This window comes from Leucopleurus acutus, assembly GCF_964270905.1.
Source record: "Leucopleurus acutus genome assembly, chromosome: 12".
Classification (NCBI taxonomy): Eukaryota; Metazoa; Chordata; class Mammalia; order Artiodactyla; family Delphinidae; genus Leucopleurus; species Leucopleurus acutus.
The window spans coordinates 80,917,262-80,942,723 of NC_139154.1; the positions used below are offsets into that span (position 1 = coordinate 80,917,262).

At 41.1% G+C, this 25,462-nt stretch overlaps 2 protein-coding genes across 6 annotated transcripts in view; one reads left to right on the forward strand and one right to left on the reverse strand.

Annotated features, from left to right (window-relative positions):
• The window catches only part of EHBP1 (EH domain binding protein 1), a 536,766-nt gene that overhangs the window by 146,962 nt on the left and 364,342 nt on the right, over positions 1-25,462 (forward strand). The window lies entirely within an intron of this gene.
• Positions 3,763-4,198, reverse strand: LOC309969444 (non-histone chromosomal protein HMG-14-like). Its single transcript, XM_082851261.1, has one exon. It carries the CDS (start codon positions 4,126-4,128, stop codon positions 3,823-3,825), a length of 306 nt encoding a protein of 101 aa, XP_082707387.1. The 5' UTR covers positions 4,129-4,198; the 3' UTR covers positions 3,763-3,822.

Consider the following 25,462-nt stretch of genomic DNA (forward strand, 5'->3'; position numbering starts at 1 on the left):
TGACTGTTTTTGGCTTCTCATCATATTGCTTGGGAAGATGATTATGCTTTTAAGTGCTGGGTATGTTTCCTATAAGAAATATTCTTTGCATCCCTGTTGCTGAGTGTGCAATGTATTCTTAGTTTTCTATAAGAGCCCAGACTATTGAGTTAGAAGTTTCCAAAAGGAGCAGAAGCCCAGCCTATTATAAATTTCCAGCTCCAGAAATGCATCCTTAAGCTTGGTGTGGAAATTATATGACATTATTATTATTATAAAGTCCTGCTTTTTCTATTGGTGATAGCCTATGGATCTCAGGATATGTCCACCATTTTTAACTCTGAGGCATTTCATTTGAAGAGTGAAAAGTTGATAAACTTGGCAACATGTGTATATATGAAGCACCTAGTTCAATGCTATGTGGCAGGTGTTCAGTAAATTGTAGCTATAGTTGATTCTCATTATTTGTGGATTCCATATTTGCAAATTTGCCTACTTGATGAAATTTACTTGTAACTCCAAAATCAATACAGCACTTTCATGGTCATTGTGGATATGGACAGAGCAGTGAAAAATTTGAGTCCTCTGGCATGCACTTTCCCAGTTGAGGAGGAACAAGGCAATGCTCTGCCTTACTGTGTCAAGTTCTCATACTGTAAACAAGTATCTTTTTGGTGGTCTACTTAGTGGTCTTTTTTCAAAAAGGCTTTTTGGGTGATTTCATTGTTTAAAATGATTCCCAAGTGTATTGCTGAAGTGTTTTCCAGTCTTCCTAAGCACAAGAAGCACCTTATAGAACAAAATATGTGCGTTAGGTAAGCTTTGTTCAGGCTTAAGTTAGTGTTGCTGGTCAAGAGTTCAATGTTAATGAATCCATATTATATTAAATAAGGAAATAAGGTATCTTTAAACAGAAACAGGTAAAACAAGGTTATGCATTGATTGGTTGATGAAAATGTGACCACAGGCTTTCAGGAAACCTAACCCTGCATTTTTCCTAGGAGCAATGGTTCCATACTTGCTAATGTGTTCCCAGCAACTTTGTAGAACGTAACTACCAGAAATGGCAAGAAACTACTGCATTTATTATAGCAGTCATTCAAGAAGGTCAAACTGTGTGGTTGCTGCCTAAGCCCAATCTATTAAGAGTGTCAATGATTTTATAACTTTATATCAGACACCACCTTCTTTCCTCTGCTTCGACCTTCCCAAGATTCTCAAAGCAGTGTCTCTTCATGGTGCCCATTCAGTGCAATGTTTCTTCGGTTCTTGAGCCAATCTTGTCTAGGGCAGAAAGTTAACAATCCCTGCCCCAGGTCCACCATTTGTTATGTTTGGCATGAAGTCAGACCCTCACCCCCTACTCCTGCCAGACCTGGATGCCCACTAGAGTGACTGATCTCTCAGACTGAATACTTGTGTCTACCTCACAGCCCATCATCCTGGAATCCTGTGTCCACGGATGAGCCCTGAGGGTTCACATTACCACTGAATCTCATTACCTCAGTGTTTCTTATAACTAAGCGTCTACCATGTTACAGGCATCCACCTAGTCAAGTTTTTACTCTCAAGGGGAGGGAGACCCATCAAGAGATGCAATATAATGTAGTCAATGATTTGTAGATGTAGATGATGCTGTGGGGGTACAGAGGAGGGATGTTAAATCCAACAGGAAGGCTTCCCAGAAAATGTAGTATTAGAACCTAGTCTCAAAGAGTAAGGAATTGGCCAGGCAAAGAAGAGGATGAAGGGTGTATAAAGATGTCTCAGATAAATGCAACAGCATAAGCAAAGGCATGGACACATGAAAAAGCATGGATTATTCTGGAAATCACAAACATTTAAATATTGCTGGTTATAACATGTAAGGGGACAAGAGATGGGAAATGAGGCTGGCTAGGGAAGCAATCTGTCATATCATACTATCTGTCATGTCAGTGACGGGGAGCCAATGAAACGGAGTAACCCAAAACACATGGTTGGATTTGAGTTACACAAAGACCACTCTGGTGTCTGTTGGAAGGATGAGTCTGAGGGTTGCCAAACTGGAAGCAAGGAGACAAGTTTTAAGCTTTTCCAATAGTTCTGGTAGGAAATGTTGAGGTCCTGAGCTAGAGCAGCAGAGGGACTAGAGGGGAGAGGAATATGAGATGGTAAAATCAGCGGGCCTTAGTGATTGTATTAGGATCAGCTGGATAATGCTACAGCTAACAAATGATCCCCACAGCTCAGTGACTCACTGCAGAAGTTTGTCAGTCGTGCAGCATCTTCTGCAGATTCAAGCATCTCACCAAAGCAGCCACCCTCCTGAGATGCCTCAGATAGGCTTCTTTGATTTGGTGACTCACCATCTCAACAGAAGACCTCTGCATTCACAACAGAACAAGAGCTATTTCAGGCAAAGAGAATTGAGAGTTTTTCACTACTTTAGCCCAGAAATAATATGTGAATTTTCATTCACATTTCACTGGACCAAACTAGTTGTACGGCTGCACTTAACTGGAATTGGGATGGTAAGTGTAGTCTCTCATATGCCCAGAAAAGAAGAATTTGACATTGGTAATCACGGGTGGTGTCCACCACAGCCCAAGGTCTATTCCATGGTGGAACAGAGATGAGATAGCCACTACAGTGATATATGAACATGGTAGATGGAGACGTGAAAGGAGTTTATGATTTCCTTCAGGTTTCCAGCTTGAGAAAATGGAGGTTGATGGTGCCAGTGAGACAGGGAAGACTGGAGGAGCAGCATATTTGAGGGAAAAATAACGGTTTTGGGACACATGAAACATCCCTAGGGGAAGCATTATATCCAGAGATAAGAAGCAAAAGGTAGAGTGGGGTGTTAGTTAGTGTTGAGCAAAGCTGAAAGCAGTTAGAATGTTTGAATAGATTAGAAGAAGCAGTGACTGAGTCACAGTCACGAGTGGAAGGTGAATAGATAAATTACCAGGAGAAGGTATCTGGGGAAGAAATATAGGCTGGTACTCAAGGCTTTCAGCATTGGACACACATTTGCCTGATGCTGTAAGATGTTTTTTTGTTTTGTTTTGTTTGTTTCTTTCATAATTGAGATTTTATTGGTTGTTTTGAGGATCAGTACACAGACATTTCAATTTGTACACAATTCTCAACATACGTACCAAAAACCTTAAAAATCATGTAGTTGTGATTCTTTTCTGAACAGTTATTCCAGTGATTTTCCAGCTTAAAATTTGGGGGCAAATTTTCCTTCACAGGATATCAAGTACCAATATCTTCAAGTATTGATATGCTGTTACATCGTAAGTCCCACTAATTAACAATTTAATATCACATACACTACATACGCAAATTGTCAGTCGTTGACAGCACATTAACAGTTACTAGAAGAACTGGACTACCACGACCAAAGATGTTACAGAGTGCACAAAATTCTGCCCAGGAGAGCCAAGATCAAGGGGTGAGTGGTTTGCTTTAAGAAACAATTCTACCAAAAACCACATCGGAAGAGAAGTAATTTAAAGTGTTTAAGACATTAAATGCACAACTGACTCCAAACTGCCATTTAGTATGCTTTGTATTATAGGATATAAAAGCTACACCCAAGACAATCAAAGCCTCCCATATTCAATATCCCACTATTTTCTGGTTGTACCAAAAAATAAACAACCGGCAAATGATTTCACCTCTTAAACTAAGGCATTTACACTTAAAAAATGGGATGAGGTGGGATTCCTTCCTTTTTAAAAATGTTTCTAGAGCTACTAAAAAACTTGCATTTACAAAATAGTTGATAAAAATATTCCTCTGGATTGTTCAAGAAGGGAAACAGGGACCACTGATAGGACCAGGTGTGTGATTTTACTCAGACTTGGCTTCTTTCTTTCCTGCTTCATCAGAAGCTGGGCTCTCCTCATTTTTAGTTTCTCCATTTTCTGAAGGTGAGTCTTCTTTAGTCTCTTGGTTAGCCACTTCAGCCTGTTTTCCCTTTGCTCCCCTTTTCCCTTTTGTTTGCACTTCTTTGTTGGAATATTTATCCTTTCCTGGCGCCTTTTTTGGCTTCGTTTCCACTTTTGGAGGAGCCGGTTTAGCTGACAACCTCGCCGATCTCCTCTCGGGCTCCTCCTTCGCCGCCCCCTCGGCGGAGCTCACCTTCCTCTTGGGCATCGTGGCGGCGGGGCGGGCGCGTGCCGGGTGCCTGCGGGCCGCGGCGCGCCAAGAGCCTTCGCGAAGCTGGTCTGCCTGGCCTCTGCCGCTCCTGCCGCCGCCCGAGCTGCTGGGACCCGAGGCGGGGGCGGTGGGAGAACCGGATGGAACCGGATTGGGAGCCCGCCTCCTCCTCCTCCCCACCGCGTCCACCAGACGCGGGCTCCCCCTCCCCGTCGTCCGGGCCGCCCCCCCACCGCCCCCGCCCATTGGCTGCTGGGCCCACCGCCTGTAAGATGTTTTAAAGAAGTCGTTAAATGCCTGACATGGCTCTGAACCTTAGCTGGTGACTAGGGCCCTGGTTTTCCATCTCTCTTTAGCCATCCATCCTTCCCTGGACCTGGATCCTGCTCTAATAAATGAGCCTTCTAGAGCTTGGCCACATGTAGGCAGCCTTCTATTCCCTTACCTCCTGTCTAATCATACCTTGGAATATCTCCTACCTGGCACCAACAAAGGCCATAACCATAACAGAGCTGGCTACATCCTTTAGAGTCTGCCTTTGACCCTTGTCCCTGATCCAAACTCTCACATAGGACAGTGTCTCCAAACCCCATCCTGTGTCCCTCTCACAAGCCATTGCCTGGCCCTTGCTCACTAGCCTACCTGCCAATTCGGAAAGCTGTGGTCCCAGCTTGCCTTACGCCATGCCCTTAAGAATTCAAGAAGGTCAATAAAGGAATAGTCTTACATGTGTTTCCCAGAAAATATTTACTACCAATAAAGATTGAAGTTTCTCTGAGATTCATGGAGTGAGAGGTGGATGACATTATGTAAGAACCAGCCTGGAAGCATTAAGGCAATCAGTGGAGAGGTACATTTGCTCCCATCTGGACATGGGATTCTATGTCCAGAGTGCATGGCTGATATTAGAGAGAACCAAGCCCCGGGAAGAAAGAACTGTCAGGAAGCCCACAGAGACTACAGGAAATAGGTCAGAGCTGCCATCCTCATCTCCACTGTGCCAGGTGGAGACTGAAAATCCAAGATCAAGTCTGTGAAAGGACACAACAGATCCATTGTAACTGTAGGCATCAAGATTCGGGACCTGGGGAAGTAGAACCGTGCCATGGCTTCAGGAACACCAAGGTCAGGGGCAGCTTGCAGAACCACATTGTTCCAGGAGTTCCTCTCTGAACAAGGCAGGGACTAAGTCTTGCCTTCCTGACCTGGCTTTCAGAAAAGCTGGCAGAAGCAAAGTGAAAGGCAGAGAAGCCTGCTAGGGACCTGGGGCAGGGCAGACCTTCTCCAACGTAGGTTAAACTTTGAGACCCAGGCATAAGGGGATCAGGTAGGCAGTCTGGCTGCCCCAGGAGCCCGTCAAGGGCAAGCCTACCTGACAGAATCCTTAAAGCTTCTGAGCTTCTCTTTGACGTCCAACAACAGCTTCTTCCAAGCTCCCATAGGAAGCTGGATGAGAGCAGCAGCTAGTCTGGTCCAATATATCAGTGTGTTCCGGGAGATGGGAGGGCGGGGGGTGGGGGGGGAGGGGGAGGGAGAGGCGGGGGAGGAGGCAGCTTTCTCCTGACTGGAACTGACTGGAAACTCACTGAAAAAACTGGGATACGGGTAGGGTGTGGACAAGAGCTAAGACCAGGCCTGTGATAACCGCCAAAGATGACAGACACTCCGTTACTTGTTTTAAAAGATGTATAGGGCTTCCCTGGTGGCGCAGTGGTTGAGAGTCTGCCTGCCGATGCAAGGGACACAGGTTCGTGCCCCGGTCCGGGAAGATCCCACATGCCGTGGAGCAGCTGGGCCCGTGAGCCATGGCCGCTGAGCCTGCGCGTCCGGAGCCTGTGCTCCGCAACAGGAGAGGCCACAATAGTGAGAGGCCCGGGTACCGCAAAAAAAAAAAAAAAAGATGTATGTATCTACCAATCATCCCAAGGGTACTCAAGTTCACACTATTGCTTAATGCAATTAAAAAGAAGTAACAGGGCTTCCCTGGTGGCGCAGTGATTGAGAGTCCGCCTGCCGATGCAGGGGACAAGGGTTCATGCCCGGCCTGGGAAGATCCCACATGCCGCAGAGCGGCTGGGCCCATGAGCCATGGCCGCTGAGCCTGCGCGTCCGGAGCCTGTGCTCCGCAACAGGAGAGGCCACAATAGTGAGAGGCCCGCGTACCACAAAAAAAAAAAAAAAAAGAAGTAACAAATATGAAAACACACTGTATACTGTGCCACTGAATATATGCAGGGCACTGAGACTGTTTAAAAGCTAGGCATGTAAAAATAGGCTTTATAGCTATGCTAAGTGTTTTATATACACTATTTTATTCAATCCTCCTCACAACCATAAGAGGTAGGTAGTAGTATTATTTGCATTTTATAGTGGGGAAAGCCAAGCTCACAGAGTAGCTAACCCAGGTCACGCAGCTAACTGGTAAGTGACAGTCTGCAGTCCAGCCCACGTCTGTGTTGATCCCAAAGACAGTGCTTCCTCCAGAGACCGAAAACATTGCTATGTCTTTGTTTTGAACATCTGGCTAAGCTGCCTCTTCACTCACTGTCTGCAGAGGTTAGTCCTGCAACACTGGCTCTGGTCTCTGCTGTTACCCAGAGAGCAGCCTCTGGGGGCTCTTGAGGAAGGCCTCGTTGGTGGAGGAGAGCTCCCTCCCCTGCCCCAGGCCCACAACCACGGCTGTGGGCCTTATCTGGCAGCCCTCTACATTCCTGCTAAGCACCTCAAGCAGGACACATTCCTGACTGGGTGGAGGGAAAAATTCCTGGCATTCTTCAGCCGCTGTCCTCCCAGGGACTGGGATGGAGGGAAAAAACCCTTCATTTCTAATGCTTGGAATTACTCTGAATTAAGTCCTGCTCTCCAAGCCTTGAGAAGGGGGAAAAAAGAGGGAGGGAGAGATTCAGGACCATTGAGAGATTTACTTCTCCTTATAACATGTCTCAGGATTGTGGAATCAGGAATTCGTATTCCTTCTCAATAGTGTCTTCCGTCTGTGAGATCCTTGCATTTGACCTTCATGCTTGACAGTCTGTATTGTTTGTCATTCTTATACATCATAGCATTCTAATATCATAGTTTGTAAAAAGAACAATCTAGATGCTTGCATGAATATTACCTCTCTGCAACAATAACACGTATTACTTTTATAAATGTATTTATACTTTACCATGCTTTATCACTTACATTATTCCATTTGATCTTCACAAGAAATCTATGAGGTTGGTATTATTATTTCCATTTTGTAGAGGAGAAATCTAAGCTGAGAAGTGAGGTAACTCACCTGCTGTCAAACAGCTGCCAAGGCAGAGGTGGCCTGTGAGCAGGTCTTCTGACTCCCCTTCACCATGTGTCACTCAAGGCCTCCCATTATGACATCACAGATACTGCAAGGGGGTAACAGGGAGTCTGTCCAGTTACTGGGTAACATCTGATTCTCCTTCCCAGAGAGGGACTCTAGTGAGAGACTAGGGATTTGGAGGTCCAGGCCAGGGAGCACTGGAGCGCTGGCCAGGGCACAAGGTCGGGATGTGCCTGTAGCGGCAAAGGATGAAACAGGACTAGTGATCCAGCATCTTGAGAAGCTGAGTCAAAAAGCCAAGCCAACCATCTAAGCAGTGATGAATTTCAAGGTATGGACCATAGCCAACTGGTAGGCCACAAGCATCCTCCTGATGTCCCACAGATTGATCCCAAAATACATGTCTTGTCTTTGGATCTTACTAGCAAATGGCTCTTGATGCCCTAGATTTTCAGTGTGTGTGTGTGTGTGTGTGTGTGTGTGTGTGTGCATGTATATATGTGTCTAAAAGCTACTAATAACTGCTAGGTTGTTAAGAGTTAGTAGTATTTGGTATTCATAAATAAAATTTTAAAACATAACTAGAGTTTACTGAGGTGACTACTTAGTATTCACCTGGTTGTCAGGCAACACTTGGCAATATTTGCAAAGCTCCCCCTATCAACATGCATGGACAGATTGTTGAAGTATCCTCAATAGTCAGGAAGACTGCTCTCCTATTAATATCAGTTCTGTATTGTTGTACTTTTCAATGGTTACTATTCCTGCTTTTTTTTTTTTTTGCGGTACGCGGGCCTCTCACTGCTGTGGCCTCTCCCGTTGCGGAGCACAGGCTCCGGACATGCAGGCTCAGCGGCCATGGCTCACGGCCGCTCCACGGCATGTGGGATCCTCCTGGACCGGGGCACGAACCCATGTCCCCTGCATCGGCAGGTGGACTCTCAACCACTGCACCACCAGGGAAGCCCTATTCCTGCTTTTTAATTATAAATTACCCTTCGTTTACCTCCATCATCATCTATTTTGTTTGACATGGATTGTTTGATTAACCCTACAATAAGATAGTGATATCTACATAGGTCAACTCAATTTGTGACCTATAATTTTTTATAACAAAACATTAAAACAAATATGGATTGTGATACATATAGAAACCATCCATACCAGTATTGCTAAAGCAGATATTCACATGACTTGCACAAAATGTGCTCGCACAGCAACAGTGCATCGCTATCAGGGAATTCTTTGAAAAGCAGGCAAGACTATAATACGTGGGTCTTGGAACATTTTGCCCCACCCAGCTGAGCCTGAGTCAAAAAAGTCTGAGAATCACTGGGCAGAGAGGGAGACCTTGGGTTTATTTTAGTGGGATAGAAAGAACTATAGAGACCAGAAGAGGGTGAACACATGAAGGAAGCCTGGGAGACAGAAATTGGAGAGATTTCTGGTACTGAAGAAATGATGCCTGCAATATCTTATCAGATACCTTTGGCCTCAAGCATGGATCAAGAAAGAGCAGTTCAAAGTGATCATGTCCTATTGGTGCCCTATAGAGCAGTCTGGTTCAAGTATTGTGCAAATGTGCCCTGCCAGGGCAGACAGAGACTGATACAGCTATCCTTCACTGACCATGATCCCTAGTGTCAGGGAAGAGAAATTTTTTTTAACTTGTCTGCCTTCACAGAATGCCTTTAGTAAATGATTTTAAAGTGCCCATATGTGATATGACTGATAAAGGGTTAATATCCAAAATACATAAATAGCTCATACAACCCAACATCAAAAAAATAAGCAACCCAATTAAAAAATGGGCAGAAGACCTGAACAGATATTTTTCCAGAGAAGACATACAGACGACCAACAGGCAAATGAAAAATGCTCAACTTCACTAGTCAACAGAGAAATGCAAATCAAAACCACAGTGAGATATCACCTCACACCTGTCAGAATGGCTATCATAAAAAAGACCACAAATAACAAATGTTGTCAAGAATATGGGAAAAAGGGGACCCTTGTACAATGTTGGTGGGAATGTAAATTGGTGAAGCAATTGTGGAAAACAGTATGACGATTTCTCAAAAAACTAAAAATTGAACTATCATATGACCCAGCAATTCTACTCCTGGGTATATATCAGAAGAAAAAGAAAACAGTAATTTGAAAAGATACATGCACCCCAATGTTCATGCAGCATTATTTACAATAGCCAGGATATGGAAGCAACCTAAGTGTCCACTAACAGCTGAATGGATAAAGAAGATGTGGTATATATTATATATATATATATATATATATATATTATATATACACACACACAATGGAATACTACTCAGCTGTAAAAAAGAATGAAATTTTGCCATTTGCAACATGGATGGACTCGAAGGGTATTACGCTTACGTTAAATAAGTCAGACAGAGAGAGACAAATACTGTATGTTATCGATTATGTGTGGAATCTAAAAAATAAAACTAACTAGTGAATATAACAAAACAGAAGCAGACTCACAGATATAGAGAACAGACTAGTGGTTACCAGTGGGGAGAGGGGAGGGGCAAGATACGGGCATTGGATTAAGAGGTATAAACTACTATGTATAAAATAAATAAGCTACAAGGATATATTGTGCAACACAGGGAACATAGCTAATATTTTATAATAACTATAAATGGAGCATAACCTTTAAAAATTGTGAATCACCCAAAACTTGTATAACATTACAAATCAACTATACATCAATAAAAAAGTAAAACTTAAAAAAAATACCCACATGTGCAAGTTATGGCTCTTGAGATACTCTAGGAAGTCCTGGGGTATTGCTTTTTTCATGGATGTACTGAAGGTGGCCACTTCCTGCTCCCAACCAGAGAAGATGGGTGAGTATCCTACGGATATTGAAATGATATTGAAATAACCTTGAAACTTAGAGAAGAGTCCAATAATGTGCTTCCATCTTGACAAAGTCAGAACATGGGAAGAAAAGAGCTTAGGTACAAAATAAAGTCTTTCTTCTATTTCTTGAAATGTCCCCAAGAAAAACCTTCCAATACTGCAAAAAGCCATCTAGAAGGAAGAACCCATGGAGAGATGTCTTCTTATCCTGAGAATCTTTGGGTTTCAATTCAGGCAAGAGAAAAATCACCTGGTTATTAAGAATCCAAAGCTCCTTAAATGAAGCAGGCCAAAATAGTCCTACCCTCTTCAAAAAGTAGTTCTAAACTATCCTGTAATGTAATTTCATGAAAACTTTATTATAAGCTTCACACCATCATTAATCATTATATGTGTCCCATTTCATAAAGTGATAATTGCCTTCAAGTAAACTTTAGTAAATAGTAATATATCATTGAAGATACAGATGTAAAAAAAATACTTAGTTTGGCTCCTAAAAGTTATTCATTCACCTTGGTTTCTTGCCTAGTAACTATGGAGAGAGATGAGTTGACATTGTGCTATTTCACAAAGACATTTTGCTGGGTTGCCATATTCCTGTCAAGAATGCACGTGCAAAAATGGCAATGGTTACCTTTATTTGATTTTCCCTGGGCGACCGAGTGAGTGTTTATTTGGTATGAGTAAAGCTGTGGGTTAGCCCATGTCTCTGGCACGCCTGCAGTGATCCTACAGGACTCTGTGGTTGGGAAATTCCTATGTGGGGGTTGTCAAATTGTACAAGATCCATTATTTTTGTTTTCTAGATCCATTGTTTTGTTTTGTTTTTTCCACAAAAGCCTAAGCCATTGTAGTGCTAGAAGAAGACACAGAAACCACATTGCTTTAAAAAATAAAAAAAACCCCGAGAAACAGAAAGAAAACATGGTCCCACCTGTAGTCAGTGGAATTTAAATTCCCAAGGGCTATGGTCAAGTTCCATAACTTGCTCTAAGTTGTGTTTCTTCTCAGTTCTCTTCTTAAAAATTTATTTATTTGTTTATTTATTTATATTTGGCTGCATTGGGTCTTTCTTGCTGTGCACGGGCTTTCTCTAGTTGCGGCGAGTGGGGGCTACTCTTCATTGTGGTGTGCGGGCTTCTCATTGTGGTGGTTTCTCTTGTTGTGGAGCACAGGCTCTAGGCACGTGGGCTTCAGTAGTTGCAGCTCATGGGCTCAATAGTTGTGGCTTGTGGGCTCTAGAGTGCAGGCTCAGCAGTTGTGGTGCAGGGGCTTTGTTGCTCTGCGGCATGTGAGATCTTCCTGGACTAGGGCTCGAACCCGTGTCGCCTGCATGGGCAGGCGAATTCTTAACCACTGTGCCACCAGGGAAGTCCCTCTTCTCAGTTCTTAACCTGAGTATAAGGTCTAAAGACATCAAATACAGAAGGCTTAGAGGGTAAAGCCATAATAGCAGATGAATGCAGCTTTTCAAAGATCCAAATGAAGTAAGAAGGGGGAAATCTAGTAAAAGCAATATTCACATCCATCTTTTTTTTTTCCCCCGAAGACAGAGTAGGGTTTGTTATTTTGTTTCCCCTTTTGATTCGTAACCTAGGGCCAGCATTAGAAAATAAGAAAAATAGTAACTAGCACTTTAGAGTTCATAACTGCATTCATATATATTAGCTTATTTGATTTCCAAAATAATCATTATTATTAGACTCATTTTAATACAGAGAACTCTGAGCCGTAGAGAGGCTAAAAGACTCATTCAAGGTAGCTTGAGTCAGTAAGGGACAGCCTGGCCTCCAAGCCTCATCTTCTGACCCCAAGCATATGCTTTGTATTTTATCAGCGTAGTCTGAAGCAAAGGGTGTCCCTCTTTTATTGGACCTCCCACAACAATTCAACCCAGTTTAATTGATCCCCAAATAATGGAAAATTGATAATATCAATATCACACCTATCAGTCAATTCAGGAACCCAGAGGCCTCTTGACTGGTTCTGCTGTTTTTACAACCCATGTAAAAGTATGAAAAGCTTGACAATACCATAACATCCCCAAGAAAGCCAAGATGATAATCTGAAATTAGGTCAAGAGGCTTTTCCATATCCCCTGCAAATTTTACATCACTGGTACCTGTACCTAATAAATTTTGGGCAGTTGTCATTCCTTTAATAATCAGTTTAGTTAGTCTAGCATTCACATTTTTCCTTTGGATTATTTTTATTTTCCATCTGTTTTATGTCTTCCTCCACCCCACCAAACCCCAATCGGCTCTCTCAACATTCGAGTCTCTTGTCCTAAGGTTCTAGTATATAGCTAGTACCTGAAGCAAGGGTCTTAGAAAAATCTCATGCCTCTTCCCTATTGAAAATATTTTTTAAACGTTTTTTCAAATTTCTCAACAGTAATAAAAGACTTAAGACAGAGAATCTTAGTACAAAGACAAAGTCGTATTGACATAAATATTTTTTTTTAAAAACAAAATATTGGCCACTAGGATACACAGGGATTTGAATCGTTAAATTATATGACAACTTGATTTCAAGGTTAAATCCAAAACCATCACCAACGAAGTGTGCTGTGCCCAACTTCTAGAGGTCCGGAGCTAAAAACACAGCTCAGCTGAGTTCTGGGCTGTATTTGAGCCTTGGCAGACCAAGAAGCAAGATGACAGGGCATGCTTCATCTGAGCATTTGTCAAGAGCACACTGAGATGATTAATCCACACATCCCCACCACCAAAATTACCCCCTTCCACGGCCCTCACCCAAATTCAGGTAAAATAATTTGTGGAAATTTTTCTCCCCACAGGTTTAGGGATTTGTTCACTCCTCCTTATCTTTGGTTTCTATCAACCAAAGTAGAATCTTAAAGGAAAGCATCTTTGAGTCTTGTGTCTTCTTTATGAACACTTTTGTTGGCTTAAGGAGAGATCATCAGATAGGAAAGGAAAGTTCTGTTCCTAGCTGGACATTTACTCCCGTAAACACTGCCTAGCACAATGTGCTGCCCATAAGAGTGCAGAGTTCCTCCCTTCTCACTTTTAGTGCTCCCTGGCTTCACTTACAGCCCTCACCCTGCTCCATACTCCCTCTGTCCTCAAGTTATTGAATCTGAAGATAAGTGAATTACACTCAAGGCAAAGGTGAAAGGGAGAGGGGGGAAAGCCTCAGGTTCTACCTGGAGAACCCTTCAGATTGAGTTTCATTTTCCTTCTCCATCATTACTCACTATTAGCTTGTGACTTAAAATTAATCTTACCCTTTCTTGCAACATTTGGCAAATGAAAGCTCTGATTCCCATCGGCATATTTGTGGGGTAGGGATGGAGAAGAAGGGGAGGTGGGCACTTAAAAATTGTTATTGCTTTCAACACTGCCTTGTGTTTGCTGATTTCAGAACTAGTTGTGCAAAAAACAGGAGGAAGGGGAGTGAAGCACTGGAGTTTAATGAGAGGTCACTGGACTCTAGTAGTCAGAAGATCTGGGTTCTTCCAGGTGTGGACCACTGGATGGCAGTTGACAGGGGAAAGGTGTTAAACTTGAACCCTTTCAGAGAGCTGTTCATGCAGTAGTGCTACCTAGGGGGAATGTGAGGCTATTTGGTGACAAAGGACAATGGTTATAGCGAAAACAAAACATTAGTCTGAAAGTAAAGAGTCGTGGGACTTTAGTCCTACCTCTACCGCTAACCAGTGATAACCTAACCTCTGGAAGTCGTTGCACCTCATCTGCAAAGTGGGGAGAATAACACATTGCCCAGCTTTCTTCCCAGAGAGATAGCAAATATCAAATACAATAATGTGTATGAAAATACTTTATGAAGTATTTAAAAACCTGAATACACGTAAGATTGCATGACTGAAATGAGGCAGTGGTCTAAGTAACTGCTGAGGGTGACTTTGCGATAGCACAATTCTATGTTCTTGACAGTTTTGCTTTGAAGTCTGACAAATTTATTTGTAGAAAATCTGGCTTTGCTAGAAATGTTGACAGGCCATTTATAACCAACCCTATTGTGCTTAAAAGAGTAGAACTATTGTATCACCTCACACCAGTTGGAATGGGCATCATCAGAAAATCTACAAACAGCAAATGTTGGAGAGGGTGTATAGAAAAGGGAACCCTCTTGCACTGTTGGTGGGAATGTAAATTGATACAGCCACTATGGAGAGTCCCTTCACCTAGTGGCCCCTAGAAACTCCAGGCTTATATTCTTTAGACTCCAAGTCAAATAGAGACAGTACCGCTTTCCCAGCAGTTTCAGCACAAGGCCCGAATTGAGTTTCATTGGCTTGGCTTAGGTCATGTGTACTTCCTTTCACTAATAGTAGAGACCTAGGGGTGGGTAAATAAGGTCAGCATCTAAATCACAAAGGTAGAAAGTGGGAAAACAAGGGAAGGGGGAGGAATGAATGATGGGCAGGCAAACATGACAGATACCCATTTGCCTAGAACTGCTTCAAGCAATGTGGTAACATCACAGATGGCTAGGACACTACTGCAAGCTATAAAGGAAGCTAGAGGTACAGAGTTTGCCATTTTATGAACAAAAGCTTCAAACGCATCATGGGTGATGCAGCTCCTTTAAGAGCAACAAGTAGTTCTGGGGTCTGGATGGTCTTTATTCCAAGAACAGGTGTTGGGCACATTTGGCACAAGAAGATCCCACAAGAAGATCTCAGAGTGGCCTTATCAGGCACAAGTGCACACACGTTGGAACTTATTATCTAATAGTGTCATCTTGGGGAACAAAGAGCAACTCTGGGAGGGTATGTGCATGTGCATAGATGTTCAGATGCAAGTGTCAGTGGCCTTGATGCTGTATCACTGATAGAGTTCTATCTGTGTCATTGCCCTAGAAGAAGGCAATTGCCAAGGATAGTCCTGGAGACTCATTTTTCATGTGACAGTGGATAGAAAAGAGAGGAGACAATTAGTTAAAACCTGGGTTAGACTCGTTTCTGGATGGGGGTAGCGGGTGGGCAAGTGGAATTACTCCTTGGGAAGGAAGGAAAAGTAGTATTAGAATGTTGCTTCTGCTGCATTTTGGAGGTGGGTGGATAGGTCTGGACAAAGTAAAGCTATTTAGCAAGTTGAAAAATGGGTTCTTTGGTCAAGGAATGAAAAAATCACAGTAGGAGAAATGGAAAGACTGGAGTTCTCTAAGGGCCTGTAATGAGCCATTGAGTTTTAGGAGCCATTGATTTGATTTTGAGCACACAGAGAAGGCACTGGCCTCCCTTGGGGCGGCCCTTTTTGCCCACTATTACCAAACTTCAGTCACAATTAGGTATGGATATGCCTTTTAACAAGTATTTGTATTTCTTAATGCTACAGAAAGCATTAAAGTCCATCAATGGCTAAAAAGAAAAATGTTCCTATCTTCCAGTCTCTTTTTTTCCATGAATTCCACCAGAAAATGAAGGAAAGAAGGAAGTGGGGGGGAGGGAGGGAAAGAGATAGAGAGGGAGAGAGAGAGAGAGTAAGAGAGAGCGAGAGAGAGAGAGGAGGGAGGGAGGGAAGGAAGGAAGAAAGGAAGGAAGGAAAGAAGGAAGGAAGGGGGGGAGAGAGAGAGAGAGAAAGAAAGAAAGAAAGAAAAAGAAAGAAAAGAAAGAAAGAGAAGAAAAGAAATTCCATATACTAGTGTGCTAGGGCTGCCATAACAAAGTTTCACAAACTAAGTGGCTCAAACAAAGGAAATTAATCACCTCAGAGTTTTGGAGGCTTCAAGTCCAAGAGTGTTGTGTAGACAGTGTTGAATTGAGGAAGAATCTGTTCCACGCCTCTCCCCTAGCTTCTGGTGGTTTGCCAGCAATCTTTGTTGTTCTTGGCTTATAGATACATCACCCTGATCTGTGCCTTCATCTTGACATGGTGTTCTCCCTGTGTGCAGATTTCCCCTTTTTATAAGGACACCAGTAACATTGGATTAGGGTCCACTCTAAGGACTTCATCTAGACAACCTCTGCAATGACCCTAATTCCAAATAAGGTCACATCCTGAGGTACTGGGGGTTAGGACTTTAACATAAGGATTTAAAGGGGTGGGGACACAATTCAACCCATAAGAGTCCATAATCCTTCTTAATATTCCAGAAGTTATATTTTGCTCCAGGGTTCAAATTCTAGAGCTAAATAAATGCTTAATACTATAATGGGGGGGCGGGCGGTGTACACTTCAGAATACTGACTGTCGGTGTACACTTCTTTCCTATCACTGAGACCATTATGATAACTGAAGGATAAAAGACCATATTCTTCTATCTTGAAAGATTTCTATATCGTTTGAAGTGAAAAATTGGAGGAAAATCAAAATTCCTTTTGTATAAAGGGACTGATTATTTGACTTTCCAATGGGAACCTTTTGTTAATTTACTCTCAATAGGGAAAGGAGAATACAGTACTTCTCTCTCTGTTCCCACTCACTGAAGGAGGGGCACGGGAAAGGGGCTGGTTAGTTCCTAATTCAACCTTTGAGAGCAACTTCTCCTGTTGCTGATACAAACCAAGTTATCACATGTTGCTGCAAATGCCCACTTGCCCAGTGCGAGTGAGGCTTTGTACTGAACAGAAGGAAGACAGCCCTACATTTAACTGCAGTCAAGTCCTCTGTGGGACAGACAGGAATAACATGCATGATTGCAACCCCTAAATAATGCACCTCAGGTCATCTGCATTTTGCCTACTCTTTAGGACAGAGGCTACTATTCCTGGATAAGTCAGCATTAACCCTGGACTCCTAAATCCAGAACCAACTCTTGCAGGGAGTGGTGTTTTGCTTCACCTCTTCCTCTCCCTATATTTTCAGTCCAGCCAGGCATAAACAAGTGGGCAATTTCTGTCCTGATCACTGAAGCTCTGAAGGGCGCTGAACTCACTAAATGATGAATACATGCCATATGGAGCTAGCGGCAAGTTCGGATGTAAATTGTCTCCATCTTGCTCTCTGCATTGCAGATAAAAAGTCCCTTGGGTCATCTCTTTGTACTGAGCTGTGTGTATCTGAAAACAGCTAAATCACTGAGAAAAGTGGAACGTTTAATTTCATCTGAAAAGGACTGGGTATTATTGCTTGCATGAATGATTAGTAAATGTTTTAAAAACATTATATGAGGTTGCACACAATTTATTTCATTTGGAATCCCATATTTTAAGTAAACATTTGAATCCTTTTGGCCTGCTGTGTTAATAGTGCAATGCAGTGTACAAGAGTTGGAGTCAAAAGATTCTGGTTTGGGTTCCTGCGCTGACAATAACATTTGCCAGGCACTTACTGAGGACCAGCAACTGTTCTAGGCTCTAGGCACTTTATGTATCAATAAGTCATATCATTTACTCTTCACAATAACTCTGGAAGACAGGTCCTGTTATTCCTACTTTTTATATGAGGAAACCATTCAAACAGTTCCTAGAAGATCTGGATTCAAATCCACACTGTCAACCACAAAGACCATGCTCTTAACTACTATTCCCTGTGGCCTCTTGCCTTCTAGCTGTTTTGAACTAAGCAGACAAACGATTACTTAGTCTCTTTTTCTTTATTCTTAAGAAGGGGGTTTGAATTGAATTTTCTCTCGAGTTATTTCCAGTTCTAAACCCTGTCTTTCTATGATCACTCCCTCTTCACTTTTCAAAATGTAAGTAAACCTTTTATTTAAATACTGCCTTTCTTCAAATCCTTAGACAATCCACCTGTTGATGGAGGGAGCGGGAAAATCTTTCTTGGGTAAAAAATCAGAAATAATAAACTAACTGTTTTGCCTTGGGCCCATCTCTCTGTTGACCAATGTGCAGTCTTCCAGTAGTACAAAATGGACATATGAAATCCCAGTTGGAAATCCCAGTTGTATGAGCAAAGTTCCTGAGGTTCTCAGGTGAGGTATGGGTGAGCTGCAATGTATGGGCTTCCCCTCTGTGTAGAAGTATAAACTGTTTAGGAATTCTAAGTAACCACTTATTATTTGCCTAATTTTCTGGTATTCTTACCTACATTTGATAAGAATATACTTGTAACATGGCATATTAATTTCTCATTGAACTCCCCTGCTTTTTTTTAATGGATTAATGTGCCAACCTAAATACAAGAAGCCAGCTATGTTCTATGAAACTGTTTGTAAGCATTCCAATACAAAGAAAAAAGATATTCCTTTAAAGATACTCCTCAAGGGCTCCAGAAATTTGACACAGACCAGCCATGGAAAGATCAAGGAGACAAGAGTGAGTGTATCTTTATAAAATTTGGGGTCGAGGAGATTCAAGGAAAGATAGCAAGAGTGACTCAGTCTCAAAGTAATCCCTGCTGAACTATCCAAAGGAAGAGAACTGATAGAGGATTTCTTTACCAGCACGAATAAGTACACAGAATATTAGACGGAACTACTTTTGAAAGAAGAGAGGAACTTTCATAGAGAAGTAGACTCTGGGAAAGATTCCTCAACGTTCTCTCTCATTAGAACTTCATCCTCGCAAAAGCAGTGAAGTAATATATCTAGTAGCAGAGTTTTTTAAATGAATTACGTCTTTCCAGTGCTGATGTTTTGTGTGAGAGATAATTACTGAAGAGAGTGATTTATTATGGATGTATAAGTTGGAAATTTCAGATAGCATGAGCCGTCGGCACCATCTCCTCCCTTACACTTTGTCAATTTAATCAACAAAGTTACTATATTCTCCCCTCAGAAGGGACAGGAAGGACAGAAATCAGCATCTACTGAGTACTTGCCATGTGTCAGACAATTTATTTTCCTTTCTTCAACACTTCACCTTTCCTCCCTCCTAGCCTTAATCATATAGAAAGCATACGAAACCGCTTTTGAAACGGGCAAATCAAAATCAGATCATTTTTATCATCTTCTTAACAACCTGGAAATTGTGCATTAATCCCCGTTTTTGGTAGAGGAGTGATACAGGACTGGATCTAGTTTCAGAATGACTACCCTGGCTTTAATTCATGGAGGGCACTGTTACGATTATTGAGAAGGCCGTTTTCACACAACCCTGTGTAAGGTTGTGTGCATCCCATTTTATCCATCCATACTCAGGAGTCCCAGAACTGTGTGTATGAATCACTTGAAACCTGTTATTTTTTAATAGTCACTAAGCCAGCACAAATATTTAATAATTTAAAAAGAACTCTCAAGATCTGTAGTCTTTATTATCAAAAAGGAGCCTTAAATGTAATAGAACTCAAGTCAGTCTTACTGATTAAAACATAGAAGCCTCAATCAGTGAGCTGTGGAAATAAGAAATATCAGTAAGATTAAATTCAATAGAGAAAAAGTCAAGTGTGATAGAAGTGAAAAACAAAGGTAGGCTGGTTCAGAATCTCTATTTATATACCCATCTTCCTGAAACAAAATCTCTGCTGATATTGAAAAAAAATTTTTTTTAATGATACAAATGAACTTATTTACAGAGTCACAGATGTAGAAAATAAACTTATGGTTACTGGGGGGAAAGGGAGGGAGGGATAAATTGGACGATTGGGATTGGCATACACACACTACTATATATAAAATAGATAACTAATTGGGACCTACTGTAGAGCACAGGGTACTCTACTCAATACTCTGTAATGACCTATATGGAAAAAGAATCTAAAAAAGAGTGGATAGACATATACATATAACTGACTCGTTTTGCTGTATGGCAGAAACTAATACAACATTGTAAATCAACTATACTCCAATAAAAATGAATAAAAAAATTTTGTTAAATTTTAAGACTCTGTTTCCCAAATCTTCTGGCTATATTATGATTACATTAATATAAAATTCTGGCCTTTTCCCCAGAGAAACAATTTTATTGCATATTTGTTCTCGTATTTAAAGTGAGTGTTAGTCCTTCATGCATGAATGATAAAATATACACAGAAAACATCTATTGTTATTACTGAAAAGGCAATAGATTTTGTAATTTTAGGAAGTAAAAAGCAAAGCCATTTATCAGGATTCTCTAGTATTTAGTATTTCTTCGTATGGCAGAATCTGCATGGATGTTGTTTTAAAAGTTTCTGAACTAGACTTCCCTGGTGGCGCAGTTGTTAAGAATCCACCTGCCACTGCAGGGGACACTGCTTCAATCCCTGGTCCAGGAAGATCCCACATGCCGTGGAGCAACTAAGCCCATGTCCCACAACTACTGAGCCTGTGCTCTAGAGCCCGCGAGCCACAACTACTGAGCCCACATGTCACAACTACTGAAGCCCACGCACCCTAGAGCCTGCGTGCCGCAACTACTGAGCCCACGTGCTGCAACTACTGAAGCCTGCATACTTAGAGCCTGTGCTCCACAACAAGAGAAGCCACCACAATGAGAAACCACAACAAAGAGTAGCCCCTTCTCGCCCCAACTAGAAAAAGCTCCCGCGCAGAAACAGAGACCCAATGCAGCCAAAAAAAAAAAAAAAAAAAATATATATATATATATATATGTTTCTGGACTTACAATAAATTGTGATAAATCTGCTTTTTAATCAGATCTTTATTGTCAATAATAGTTGAAGTTTTAGGGAGATCTGCCCAAAGGTAGATGGACTGTGACATATTTTAGTAATCTAGGAAATTGCAAAAGCAGTCTGGTTAAAAGTTACATAGCACTTAGTGAATGGAGTCTCTGGGTCCCTCTCTTGGAGTAGTTTAAAAAGCCCACCTGGGAATGATGGAGTGCATGAGTTTTTTTTTTTAAATTGAAGGATAGTTGATTTACAATATTGTTTTAGTTTCAGGTGTATAGCAATGTGATTCAGTTATACATATATTTTTTCTGATTCTTTCCCTTTATAGGTTATTATAAGATATTGAATATAGTTCTGCATGAGTTTTAAAAATTGGGCTTTTGAATTGAATAATTCAAAATAATTATTGAATAAGATTGTGAATGACTGCTGACCAGTTCTAATTTTTATCACCCACCAGGGGCTGTCCTTATGCCCTTCAATCACATGCTTAAGTAACGATATATATTTAGTCAAGGTTAGCAAACTGGAGTAGACTGAAAAAGAAATTAGAATAGCACTGGAAACCTATTTCAAAGGAAAGATTCTACCCTTTCCCTACAAAGTAATCAAATTTGAAACCCACAGTGTTTGGGATTTTCTGGCTGATCTCAGCTGATATGAAAATGCCAGGGAGAGGAGGCAGGTGCAGTGATGACAAACAGATTTGTACAGTTCTAGGTAATTTTGCCATTGTCGGCAAACTTTTGGAAGATCAAGAGTCCTTGCGTGCTCTCAGGTTAATTCAGAAAGTGTTCCATCCAGAAAGAGGGCTTTAACTTTTCTTTTTTTTTTTTTTAAGAGCAGACTCCTCCTCTCCAAACTAATCTAAAGGGCCTTTTCCTCTTTACTCTTCATAAACCCAGTGTATTAGTTAGGATTATGAACCATTACATGTGACAGAAAAAAATAACTGTGGTTTATATGATTATTTCTGTTTTATATAAAAGATGTCTGGTGGTAGGCACTTCAGGGTAAATGTAGTGGTTCTACACATTTGTGGGGGACCCAGGCTTCTTCTAGCTTGCCACTTTGCCATCCCTCATCCTCATGGTCCAAGATAGCTGCTAGAGCTCTAGCCAACCCATCTATATTCCGGCAACAGGATAGAGGGACAAGGAAAGGCACATTCCCTCCCTTTGAGGAGACTTCTTGAAATTTACACATAAGACTTAGCCAAACATCAACACATAGCAACATTTAGCTGCAAAAGAGGCTGGCAGGTCTTCAGCTGAGTGAAAATGTCTCAGCAAAAATCCGAGGTTCTTACTGCTGGAGAAGAAAAGGAAAATCAGTATTCACAGTAATTAGCAATCTTTGCCTCCAAACTTGGGTTGGGGTTAAGGAAAAACTAGAACCCACATCTCCTAACTCCAAGTGTAGAGCACTTTCACATTTTAAATTTCTGTGTTAGAATATTACATTTTGCTGAGCCGTCCAGTATATTCAGTTGCCTTGTGACTTTTGGTTAAATGTGACTGCAAAATAATATAAATGGCAAGTGCCTTTGGTCAGTGGTGTGTTTCAAAATTCTTTTATTTTTCTTAATATCTGCTTTATATCATATACCATAAATGTCACATTTTTTGTAATTCTTTTAACGTGTACAAGTCAACTTTTTTTAGATTTACGAAGCTGTGCAACTATTGCCACTAACTAACTTTAGAGCATTTTCATCACCCCATAGAAACTCCACACCCATTATGTGGAGTTTAACCCCATATTTCTGGATATGGAGTTTATGTCTAACCCCCTTGCAACCAGTAATCTACTTTCTCTCTCTATGGATTTGCCTACTATGGATGTTTCATATAAATGGAATCATACAGTATGTGGTCTTTTGTGACTACCCTCTTTCACTTAGCTTGTTTTCAAGGTTCATTCATTTTGTATCTTGTATCAGTATCTCGTTCCGTTTTATAGCTGAATAGTGTTCCATTGTATGGATATCTACATTTTGTTATCCATTCATCAGCTGATGGTATTTGGGTTCTTTCTACTTTCTGGCTATTATGAATAATGCTGCTATAAATACTCATGTACAAGTTTTTGTGTGGACATATGTTTATATTTCTGTTTATACCCAACAGAAATGTGTGTGTGTCTCTCTCTCTATATATATAGACACACACACCCCTAGGAGTGGAATTGCTGAGTTATATAGTAACTCTATGTTTAACACTTTGAGGAACTGCCAAACTCTTTTCCAAAGTTATTCCTTTTTACCCTCCCACCAGCAATGGGCTTGAATTTGTTACTGTCTGTCTTTGATTTTAAGCCATTTTAGTGGGTGTGAAGTGGTAACTCAGTATGGTTCTGATTTCCATTTCCCTGATGGTAAATGATGTTGAGCATTTTTCATAAGATTATTAGACATTTATATATCTTCTTTGGAGAAATGTCTGTTTTAGTCCTTTGCCAATTTAAAGATTGGATTATTTGTCTATTGTTGAGTTGTGATAGTTCTTTATATATTTGAGATAGAAGCCCCTTATCAGATATGTGATTTGCAAATATTTTCTCCCATCTGTTGGCTGTCATACACTTTTTTGATATCTTTGAAGTACAAAGATAGTTTTTAATTTTCATAAAGCACAGTTTATTTTTCTTTGTTGTTCATGCTTTTATGATCATATCTAAAAAACCATTGCTAAGTCCAAGGTCACAAAATTTACTCTTATTTTCTGCTATAAGTTTCATAGTTTTAGCTGTTAACATTTAGGTTGATGATCCATTTTGTGTTAATTTTTGTATATGGTTGTTTTGTACTCTTAATCTTCACAGCATATTCAAGTAATCATTGTGAATCATGGGTGTCTCTGTCTAAAGAGGGTTCAAAAAACCTTAGCAATTCATCCTGGAAGAGATTGAGCTTTTGGACTGCCACTGAAGTTACAAGCAATATACTCTAGAAAGAGTAACATGTTCTATCAATACTTTTGTTTATAATTTATCATAAATAATTTTTTTTTTTTTTTTTTTTTGCGGTACGCGGGCCTCTCACTGTTGTGGCCTCTCCCATTGCGGAGCACAGGCTCCAGATGCGCAGGCTCAGCGGCCATGGCTCACGGGCCCAGCCGCTCTGCGGCATGTGGGATCTTCCCGGACCGGGGCACGAACCCGTGTCCCCTGCATCGGCAGGCGGACTCTCAACCACTGCACCACCAGGGAAGCCCCATAAATAATTTTTTAAATGACCAAAAATTTACTTACGATTACTCTCCCCTTTAGAAATAGGTATAAACAATCGAATTAGGAATAGGTACATTTAGGAACAGTATCTTTCATGTTCTTAACAGACACTGGGCTGCCTTCATGTTCACTATGTGACTATAAACTTTCAACTTTTGGTCAATCAGAAAATTAATAGACAAAAATAATCAAAAGTAGCCTCAACTGGGGAAAAAAATAGCCCAACCTTCTTAAGATAGCAAAAACTAGATTATTGTAATGAAAAAACTATTGAGAAATACTAAGTGCCTCTTTTTGATTTTGCACACATGTATCCATTTGTTAAAGACAGGCATTTTTCTTCTTTTTCCTTTTTTTAAAAGTTAATTTATTTATCTTTGGCTGCATTGGGTCTTCATTGCTGCGCACGGGCTTTCTCTAGCTGCGGAGAGCGGGGGCTACTCTTCGTTGCGGGTGCGCAGGCTTCTCATTGCAGTGGCTTCTCTTGTTGCAGAGCACGGGCTCTACAGCGCAAGCTCAGTAGTTGTGGCGCACGGGCTTAGTTGCTCCGCGGCATGTGGGATCCTCCTGGACCAGGGCTCGAACCTGTGTGCCCTGCATTGGCAGGTGGATTCTTAACCACTGCCCCACCAGGAAAGCCCAGGCAGGTATTTTTAAGATCACAGAATTAGAGCTGCAAAGGGTCTTAAGAGCTTATCTCTTCCAAACTTTACCTCCTGGTAGCAAAGTATTAGTTTCCCATTTCTCATTTTACAGATGAGGCAAATCAAGCAGCTCTTTCTCTGCTTCATTTCTTGGCTTCCTCCTTTTTCAGGTGGGCCTGCTCTAGTGGAGATCACTGGCAGCAGAATATTTATCATTATAGCTACCAACCCAAGAGGAAATTGCTTCTCTTTCCTAATCACTCTACTTCTACCAGTTTTCCCAGAATTGTGTCTGCATGGCTTGACTTGGAGATACATCTGTATCTATATCTATATCTCTATATCATATCTTTATCTATATCTATATACACTTTCCCCCCTCCATCCAGAGGTTATGTGAGTTCCTAAAATGACCCAATTAGTAAGTGATGGAGCTGCAACAGGAACCCAGTTCATACTTTGCCACAACTGGCTTGAGTCTCTTCAGAATATAAGACAATAATGGATTTCTTATATCTCTTTGAATTTTGTCTTAAACTGTTATTTGAATATTTTACAAGCTATTACGTTTGTTAGAGAGCTTACATTTTTATTTTTTTGTACATTTTTTCCCTCTGAAATAAGTTTAAATTTCTTGAGCTCTCTGTGACTTACAGATTTTTTAAATGTAAAATTTTTACACATTTAAAAAATGTATAGTTTTTTTTTCTAAAGTCAACACTTTCTCGTCCATGGTAGGCACTTGGTAAATATTTGCTTATTTGAGGCACCTGACTTGACACTGAAGCAGAGAACAGAATCCTCCATACAGCATGTGATAA